Source organism: Ictalurus furcatus, chromosome 4, assembly GCF_023375685.1.
Source record: "Ictalurus furcatus strain D&B chromosome 4, Billie_1.0, whole genome shotgun sequence".
In the NCBI taxonomy this organism is placed as follows: domain Eukaryota; kingdom Metazoa; phylum Chordata; class Actinopteri; order Siluriformes; family Ictaluridae; genus Ictalurus; species Ictalurus furcatus.
Window position 1 is genome coordinate 23685378 of NC_071258.1, and position 10825 is coordinate 23696202.

A 10825-nucleotide genomic window follows, 5' to 3' on the forward strand; every position below is an offset into this window, starting at 1 on the left:
GGCATCATACACATTTCATAGCTACATTATTTGTACTAGTATTACACACACTTGCTTAAACTATCAAAATACACTTATTGCCCTATGATTTTTTTAAATAAACTAAAATACTTACAGAGGAAATTGAAAAATTAAAGTGTGTATAAACATAGTGGAAGCAAAGAAGATACAAGAGTAAAAATTAATTGGACAAGAAATTAGGAATGATTGTGATTTTTAATTATTTTCTGACCTGTTCCGCGTGGAGGTGGGCGGGCCGTAGAGGGAACTGGGAGAGGTATTAGAGAATAGTGGTGTCTGTTAACCGATGGCCTGCTTGTCTGGGTCCTAATAACATCTATTTACGAGAAAAAAAATTATTATGCTTATCATTAAACATAAATGAACATAAGAAAACATAAAAATAAATTACTTAAACAAATAAACAAGTGTTCATTTGAATTACATTTTGAAATGGAAAATATATAGGCAAAAAAGATCTTTTGATTTTGAGCTGATTTTTGAGTCAAGCTATTAAAATGAGTCAATATTTAATTAAAAAAAAAAGATTTCCATCTGTGCCTGTGAGTCCAAGAGAGCTAAATTGGCCATGCTCTCAGGGAGGGAGGGGTGGTACATCTTCTCTCCCTTATCAATCACAGCGACACTAGCCAATATTGGGCATCTTTGGGCGGATAGTGCAGATAGTGCTTGTGTGTTATGCCACCCCCAGCATTTCTGAAACATTTGTAAATCTGGTGGAAATTTTTTGTTTGGTTTCACTTACACAAACATTTACACACAACTTTACTAAAAGACTGATAAATGAGGCCCAATGTGTACTGCAACCAGTTCTCACACTGAGGATAATAAAGTTAATTCAGTTGCGTTCATGTCAATTCTCATGTTATGGGTACTCACAGGGCTGTTCTTTGCTTGGCTGACTAGTTGATGAAGCAGGTCTTCCTGTTTGTCTGTGTTGACTCAACAGTGGTTCACTCTGAATGATGAAAACTTCTGATGTAGTTGGCTGTCTCTGACCAATACTGGATTGCTGAATCCTGACATTATGGGTGATAGTCGCAGATTGAGGCCTCGTAGGTGTTTGGTTATGTGGTGGTTCATTTCTTGTTGTTGATTGTAATAATGATGTATCATATCTAGTCACTGTAGTTGAAGTGCGATTTGTCTGAGAAACCAGTGCAGGGTTGGGTAATTCTGCAACCCTCTGATTCAATTTTAGTGTGTTGGGTGAGTAATGGTAGCCAGGACCAGCAGGGCAAATCTCCTTAAATTCAACTGCAGACAGACAGATTGTTCAGCATTAGCAAATTATAGCAAACTGACTTGTGGTGTAATCTTGAAGCTTTCTCATTCCTAATTCCCAGACCCTCTGTGTGTGGTGTGACACCTAGGAAATTATTAAATAGTTTGGACAAAAATGATCTCTACTCAAGAAAAATCGGCCAACCTCGGAGGCGTGAACTACTGTAATGGATGTAATTTGCAAAATCTGAATGGGAAACCCAGGAAATCAATTTAACCAGGTGCTTAACACATCCCTCAATCTGCATAACTTTCACCACTTAAATATTGATGTAACTTAAGTTGCTAAAATTGCCCTAAATGTACTGTGTTCTTCTTATCCCCAAATGTAGTCAATTAGCCAACACATGGTGTCTGAAATTTTGCTTCTTTAGTTTTGCACTGGAGCTAGGAAGATAACGAAGCTAACCAGTAATGAAAGCCTCCAGTGTAGTGTAGTGCATGTCTACAGTAAATTTCCACACACTTCTCTTAAATCAGCTTGTTGAGTTGTTCAATATCTCAGTCTTGTTTATGTGGTTTCTGACACTATATGACACACTGTTGTAAGAAAAAATGATGAGGATGTCAAAGATCCCAATGAAGAATACTTTATTCCAGCATGGCAGTGACAAAGTATATGAAGCACTTCAAGTTCCTCGGAGTCAAAGTGAACCCCGAACAATATCAGCACAGATATTTCATACTGTGTTTCAAACCAGGTTTTTTGTGTGTAATGTAAATGAGGTTTCATCTAAATGTAAATTAAGGATTTGATGTGCTCATATTCCATTCTCACAGTACAGACGTTGTTACAGGTGTGACCCAAAAAATGGTGAGGTGTGTCTTTCTGAATGATAATTACAGTCATGTAACCCTTTGTTCAGGGAGGGTTCTTAATGTCCCACTGCCGCTCCTATACTATAACTGTGTGAATGTCACTTTAGGTGGTATTATGCACATATTGCTAAGATTGAAGTGAATTGTCCCTTTGATAATTCAGCCTTTTTTGGGGAACAAGCTTATCCCAAAACAATTCGGGGTGGAATCAGCTGAGAGGCAGTCTATAATTTCTTACACTGTTGTTTATACATACATATACATATATGTTAAAAACTTGATTATTGATTCAGATTTCTAAAACTGAATGGAACAAGTGATTTGGATGTTTGTTACAGTTCAAAATGTCTTTAAAATGTTTTAAAGTTTTTTAATTATTCTTTTTTGCATTTCCATACAAATGGTCTTAACTGTAACTGTAACTATAGCAGCAAAATTCAGATACAAAATTCAAGACAGACATGTCTTGGCTGATTGCCTACATCCAGTGTAAGAGGGAAACTTTCATTCTATACTGTGTTCACCTCCACTTTTTGAGCATTGGCTGATATTGATGTGATTCTAGATTTTTAATCAGGCGGTCCTTTGTTTAGTGACTAATGAGCAACAAATGCATGATTATTGTTCAATATACAGTATCATTCTGTGCATTTTACATTTACAACCTGACAGGTGCTTTTATCCATAGTGACTTATTTAAAGCACAGAAGTGAGTTTATGGTTAAAAAATTTATTTATATTTATATATTTCCCCTTGCCATAATTAAGCCAATTTGAGGCACAGTAATAAAAAGTTAGACAGTAAATTTACACAATGCAAAACAAAGTCTATAAAATGTTCTTGCTTGCTAGGAACATTTGAGGTAATTGGTATATTTCATTTTTGGGCCAAACTGGTCATTTAAACCTCTCTTCTAATCTCTTCTAGAGAAGGCAAGTGTGACTTAAAACAGCTGTTTTATTAAACATATGTGAAAAATGCTAAGGAATTAAAACCTGTCACAACATTACAACCTGTCTAAAAGACTCACCTAAAAGACCCACAGTTTTAAAATGACAACATTTTTAAAAAATACAACCTAATCATATGTAATGTTGAGTAAATTGAGGGGGAAAAAACCTACATATCCCAGCACCCCACACTTTAATCTGATTCATTGCAACATTTTTGGCTGGAAAATGTCTAATCACGCTTCTCTCAGCTGTGGCCAACATTCCCATACTTTCCAAGTAAGTGTATTACATAAATCTTAAGATGTTTATTGATAAATGTTGCACAAAGAAATGCACAAAATATGTGTCATAGAGAGGTTTTTGACACAGAAGTTTTCCCATTCAGTTAATGCATACATTTTCATGCAAAATGATTTCTTATCTTTATTGTTCTTGTTGTACATTAATTATTTTGATATGAGTTTTAAGCTTTTAAATGGTTAGATCGTTATGGATTTTAAGGTTATATATTTTTAAATATTAACATTTAATAATATAACTAAAAAATAAATAATAATATTAACACATTAAATGTGAGGTAACTATGCATTAATATGTCATAATTTTATTTGTATGGGTAGGTGTTGTAGTCCACTGCTGTATTGTTGTTTGTATAGTTAAAGATTCTTTGTCTTGCCCTGATATATTGATGGATAATAAAATATGTAAAACTAAAATCTGAGGATAAATATGGGTAAACGTTCACAAAATAAAACAAGTCACTCACCAGATCCAAAATAGGGGCAGGCCTCACACTTCCTTCCCCAGGCTTTACCGACACGACTGCAACAGCAGATCTGCTTGGTGATGTTCTTCAGGATGGGCAAAGAACAGGAGCCCTGAGAGACAACACGGAAACACTGATCCTTCTCCTCTGAGATCACCTTCTGGGCTGTGCAGAGGGGAAAAAAACGTCATAACATATAGCATAAAGGCAAAACAATACCAATCAAACATAAAAGACTGTGACTAGACTGAGTGAACAGAGACATGGACTCAAACATGCAGCATTCTTCTCATGCCAGTCCATTAATATTAAGGAAATCATAAAGTGGTTAAACCCACTGAGAACCCCATTTCTCTCATATCTCAGCTCAGTATCTATAGGTTGTCTGTTACATTTGGGTCATAAAGAAAACTCTTGCACATCATGCTTTCTTTATATATTCTCAAAGTGGAGTCTGTTTATTTATTTTGATAAAGTGGTGGAAATCCCAAGCTATCATTATCAAGGTTTTTATAGTTATTTGCATGATTACTCAACTTGGACCTAATTTGTTCTGTCAGTGGAAAGTTCAGTAATAAAAAAAAAAGCTCTATGCCTCTAAAATAGCCAAAATATTATTAGTATAATATTTACATTGGAATAATAACCTTAATATTTAAAATTGTTGCATTCCTAAAGTAAATCTACAATGGAGGGGGTCTACAAAGAGTTTGAGAACCCCTTTTTCTAGACTAAATGAACTCTTCCTATGGCTACACAATATATGGTTTCTTAGCTCTTAATGTAATTATTACATCAGTAATATGTCAGTAATTATTATGTCAGTGAGGCTGAAATATTGTGATGGTGTGTAATAGTGTTAATTATTCTCAGACCATGATTCATCCAGTGTTCTGGATGAATCATGGTGTTCACATCATCCAACACACACCGGGTCTGTCAGAACAAGTTTAATTTATTTGAGTACTAATAATTCTTTTCATAATATTTACACAATTTACATATTGATAACATAATATTTAAAGGCAAAATTTCCATTTTAAAACCCCATGTTCTACTTTTAGTCAATAACAAAAGTCAACAAAAGTTTAACAAACCTTTTGGCAAAATGACCAAAGCTACTAAGCTTCATACAACTATTTTCTGGTAATTATGTATTTAAATCCATTTCTCTTATTTTGCTATTGTTACTGCTGTTTATTTAGACAATGTAATTGGCTACTATTTCACAGATGTTTGTGTGGAATATAAAATCTAAAACTTTTCTTAGCATTGATTTTTACTTTCTGTGGTTTATGTGATTTCTAAACATCGTGTAGAACTGTTACTCATTTTTCCTGTTTGTGGCAGAAATTAATGGACTTTATCTTGTAGGTCATTGAAATTAGAATGTGACTCTACAGTCATAGCACACAACAATCAATTTTTAGCCCAAGCCAAGTCATCATACATGTTTAGAAGCCAAGGAATCAATTTGTGATCAAGTTGAGTCTAAACAGCACGTTTTTAAACATCTTCAACCCTGTGCATTAACCATGTTTTAACAAATCAGGCATAACCATATCATGATATAATCACAATATGAGCTCAATATATTTAGCCCATAATGTGCTGCCATACATTTAGCAGTACTTTTAATCTGACTTGCCCACATTTCTGGTTGGCTTAGTAGAGCAGATTTGACAACCAACACAGCTGAGGAAAAAAAAAACTGACACAACATTTTTTAAAAAACACGCACATGCACATGCATGAAAGCATAAACACACAACATACATGTATCCATATACAAAATGCTTTAACAACATTCCAACAAAGTGAAAAATGCTTGTTGAAGCCCCCAAACGTGCACTTGAACAAAAAGGCAGCTGGAATAGTGTAGAAGTCAGAGGTCAAAGGCATCAAGTAAAGCACAAGAAAACAGCAGCACAGCGACGCCTTCTTGCAAACAGCACGGTGAGAGCATCGCACAGCTAAAACTGCCTTTAGCAATTCACCATTCAGGCTTTGTCTCTGTCTTTCAGGACATTCATTTTTGAGGCTTATATTAATTATTTGGATGAATTTATGAGGGACTGAAGAGTGTGTTACATTTATAAAGAATGTATAGAGACACATCCAAAAGTCTGAGTGCACTACCAGGAAACATGTTTATTTAATCAACTAAGGAAAAACTAACTTAGCCAATACTTCACTATTCATTATTTAAATGTAACTACCACCTCTAACATTTGATAACACCTACTGCTGTTAAATTGTTGTTTCTGATTGGTCAGAAGGTGTTCATTATATAACAGCACAGCCCGGCCTATAATTCAAATGATTTCTATTAATGTGCTCATTCTAATACATTATTGTTTCTATAATTAACAAATCATTCACAGAGACTTGCATGGCAAGTGAGCTACATAATCTAAAGCTAATGATAAGTGGATTTAGAAACCATATTATTATTAACCATATAATCATTCTGTTTTCAGGAAACATTTATTTAACATTTACAGAAGTTATCTTGAGTGTCAGTACTTTGTAACAGTCAGTAGGTTCCCTTTCAAAGGGAACTCAACGTTGCATGAGCATCACGCTGTGGGAAGCACCCTCGTGCGTGACCGGTATCTGAAGCTTGTGTAACATCATGCCTATTTAGAGGCCTGCCTTGATCAGGTGACGTGGCAATTAAGCATGTCACGTGATATAAAAATGGCACTTGTGAACTTCGACATCAGCCTTATTATCTTCAGCGAAACTGCATGTCGGTTGTTTGTGTAATGCTTGCAAAAAGACTCTTCATTTCCTCTCTATCTTTAAAAAAAAAAAAAATCTATTTACTTTTCCTTTTTAAAAGAAGAGAAAAGTATGAGTGAAAGAGAATTCAGGAAGTGTGTCATGCCTTGCTCCTATTTCATCATGGGGACGGATGGACACATTTTCTGTGTGAAGTGTCTAGGGATGGAGCATGCCAGGGCAGCCCTCGAGGGGTCTGACTGTGCAAATTGTGAAAGCCTTACAATCAGGCAGCTCCGTTCGCGTGTCGCTCTCTTCTTGTATGGATCTGGAAGAGGTGCCGGATGGAAGAGGATCTCATGCTCTGTCTTCCAGGTCCGGCTCTCTGCTGGATTTTGGAGCTCGCATCACAACTCCTCCTTCAGCTATGGAAAGCCAAAACACCCTCTTGACTCCGAGGAGCCAGTAGGGGGTGCCACTGCACCAAAAACAGAGAGCAGCTCTCAAGCATATAAAGAGCTGCTTGAAGCGATTACTACGGCAGTTGAAAAACTAAATCTAGACTGGCCCAAGGAAGAGAAAGAGGCTCGTAGTGGGCTGGACGAGTGTTTCTCCCCATTGAAAACAAATCTTCCACACACCGGAGAAAACTCCCCTTTCTTCCAGAAGTGCATGATGAAATATCACACTTCTGGGGAAAACCATACACTAGCCACACTTATAAGCCTACAATGTCAGATTATTCAGCCATCATGGAGAGTGAACAGCATGGCTATTTAGCTATACCGAAGATGGAGATATTATTTCTAGCACGATCCAGGTAACTGGCACTTCAACATCGAGATTTTATTCTCGCCCACATGAGGAGCTTGGTGCTCAGGTTGAACCTTAAGAAAAATATGCTTTCTCCAGTGCAGAGGATGACTTTTACAGGGGTTGTATGGGATTCTACTATGATGAGGGCGTTTCTATCCCCAACATGCGTAGGGTCAATCCTATCAACATTGAGCAAGATAAAGCTGGGTCTGAGCATCCCCTCCAGTCTCTATGAGAGACTGTTGGGGCTTATGGCAGCAGCATCCAACGTCATACTGTTGGGCCTATTGCACATGAGACCATTTCAGTGGTGGCTGAAAACTCAGAGTAATCACTGTCACGCGGTGATGCCTATGTGTTCTGAGAATTTGGAGGTGCTCCCGGTTTCTAGCCTCGGGTCACACTCTAGGGGTGTCTCCTTATTGCAAGACGGTAATGACAGATGTCTCCCTCACGGGCTGGGGCACGATCTTAGATGGCTGTCCAGCTCATGGTCTTTGGAGCGATCCTCATCTGGGGTGGCATATAAATTGCCTAGAAATGCAGGCCGTATTTCTATCACTGAAATTCTTTCTTCCTCAATTAAGAGGTCATTATGTGTTGTGACAGAGAACACAGCGGTCGTTTCATATCAACCACCAGGGAGGGTTACATTCACGCCCCCGTTCAGGCAACACAACTAATTCTTCTCTGGGCTGAGGGAAAGTTCTTGTCAGTGAGTGCAATTTACATTCTGGGCTACTGCAATGTGGGGGAAGACATCCTGTCGAGGCAGAGGCTGAGGCCTAGGGTTTGGAGGCTCCATCCACAAGTGGTGGAGTCCATATGGTGGAGGTTCGGCCAAGCAGAAGTGAATGTGTTTGTCTCCGAGGAGACAACACACTGCCCACTGTGGTTTGCCCTCACTCCTCCCGCACCATTGTGTGTATATGCCATGGTGCACACGTGGCCATGTTACATCTGTATGCTTTTCCCCCGATTGCTATGCTCCCACAAGTTCTAGCGAGAGTTCACCAAGATCGTCTACGTCTGCTGCTAGTAGCACTTTATTGGCCAGCTCGAATATGGTACTCAGAGACAATATCCTTGCTAGATGGCACCCGTTGGGAGATTCCTGTCTGCAGGGATCTATTTGCTCAAGCCGGAGGGCTGATTTATCACTTATGGCTGGAACTATGGAAACTGTGGGTCTGGCCCCTGAGGGGCACCAGCTCATAGATTCTGGTCCCGCAACTGAGGTTTTAGAGACCATGTTGAATGCTAAAGCACCATCCACGAGGAAATTGTATGTGCTCAAGTGGCGACTTTTTGTCTCGTGGTGTGAGGAACGTCAGTTAAATCCAGTGAACTGCACAACAGCTACAGTCCTGGAGTTCTTACAAGGACGTTTCTCACCAGGGTCGGCTCCTTCTACAATCAGGGTCTACGTGGCCACCATTTTGGCCAGCCATGCCCCTATTCATGAAGCCTCTGTGGGGCAACATCCTCTAACTTCGAGGCTTATGGGACTGGGACCTTTCTGTGGTCCTGGAAGGTCTGTCAGGTGCCACATTTGAGCCCTTAGAGACAGCCTCAGAGAAGGTTCTGACACTAAAGGTAGCTCCTCTGCCGGCCCTGGCATATCTCAAGCAAGTAGGAGATCTACAATCTCTCTCTGTTGCCCCTTCTTGCCTTGACTAAGCCCCTGGACTAGCCACGGCCTTCCTATATCCTAGGCCGGATTATATTCCTAAACTGCCTACATCTGCTGCCCAGTCAATAGTGTTGCAGGCTTTCTGCTCTCCTCCATTCCTCACACCGGAACAAGAGAAATTGCAAATAATGTGTACAGTAAGGGCTCTCTGTACTTATGTCCGCTGCGCCAGCCAGTGGGTTAAGTCAGAGCAGCTGCTGCCCAGCAGTGCTTTGGCAGTGACAGCAGACAGTAGTGATGCTGTGACAAAGCAGCACATTTCTAATTGGATAGTGGAAAGAATCTCTACCGCTTATGAGGCACGCGGTCTCACTATGCCTCCGGGCATAAAGGCTCATTCCACTAGGGGGATCGCCTCTTCGAAGGCTTTGTCCAAAGGGGCCGCACACATACATTTGATATTATAGCCTGAATATACATTCCACCCTGGCTCAAGTGTCTTGCTGTGAACCTCGAGCTTTGCTCTTTTGAACAGTCCATGTTCTCAGTATGACAGAGTGGGTATTCTTGTTCCCACAGTGTGAAGCTCACGCAACGTTGAGTTCCCTTTGAAAGGGAACTCAACACAGTGTGAAGCTCACGCAACGTTGAGTTCCCTTTGAAAGGGAACGTCTCGGTTATGAATGTAACCCTGTTTCCTGAGAAGGGAATGAGACGTTGCATAGCTTTGTCATACTGCAGCATGCCTGTGAATTGCATCTTTGCTTCAGATAATAGAGGCTGACAGTGTGGTTCACAGGTGCTGTTCTTTTTTTATGTGACACACTTAATTGGCACATCACCTGATCATGGCAGGCCTATAAATAGGCATGATGTTACACAAGCTTCAGATGCTGGTCACGCGCAAGGGCGTTTCCCACAGAGTGAAGCTCACGCAACGTCTCGTAACAGGGTTTCCTGTGTAACCCAGATGTTTTTAGACAAGAGACTCTTCAGAACAGAGGAAACTGTGTTTTTGATTTATTAACTACAAGAGAGAGAACAAAACAGGCTGGTGAGGGACAGTGAATTTAACCTTAAATGGATAAAAATTTGTCGTACTATTTTATTCCTTACATATTTACTCTACAGTGAACTCCTTTATGTCCTATGTGTCATTGTTCCTGTTTGTTTTGTTTTTTTAACCAATCAGAACACTGTACTGGACTTATTTTTTTAAATAAGCTTGATATTGTTTTTGTGGCCACACTCTGTAGTACACATTCTGAATAACTGGTGACTTTTCAATGTCTACATGTCCTTTCTCCCATTTAAATGTAAAGTAGATGGAGATAATATTGAGGAAACCTTCACCCAAATCAATCACAAGACTGAATAGAATTTCCTTACTCACTCTCAGCCACTATAAGTAACTGCTTTATCCTGGTCACAGTGCGACAATTTATTTGATCAAATTGTCTAATTGATCACTTTTATTCATTTTATAGTACATGGAATCATATTATGTTGAAAATATGATCCAGTATGTGGAAAGAAATATTTTAAAACATTGTAAAATACTTTTTTATTTGTCCTGGAAGACCGTTCCTGTGAGTTGCACAATACTAGTATATTGTGCATTATAATTTCAATATAACAGCCATTTCTGATCCTGTCTAGAACACTAGATTATTCTCTACAGCACTTCACAGACCAACTCACTCTTCCTGAAATACTTTTTAGTTAATAAAATGTTTATTACAGAAGAAATAAAATCAGTTTTTGTTGGTAGTGAACTTAAACATTTGGACTTGACCATGCATTGTAGC

The 10825-nt window shown here is 38.9% G+C and overlaps 1 protein-coding gene across 2 annotated transcripts in view; it reads right to left on the bottom strand.

The window, feature by feature from the left end:
* LOC128606878 (latent-transforming growth factor beta-binding protein 4) overlaps positions 1–10825 on the bottom strand; it is an 87441-nt gene that overhangs the window by 47206 nt on the left and 29410 nt on the right. For both annotated transcript variants that reach the window (XM_053623389.1, XM_053623388.1), the window contains 3 exons: positions 3845–4009; positions 901–1278; positions 233–337 (listed from right to left, as the gene is read on the bottom strand). In XM_053623389.1, coding sequence (XP_053479364.1) covers positions 233–337; positions 901–1278; positions 3845–4009 — 648 coding nt within the window. The remainder of the gene's footprint in view (positions 1–232; positions 338–900; positions 1279–3844; positions 4010–10825) is intronic.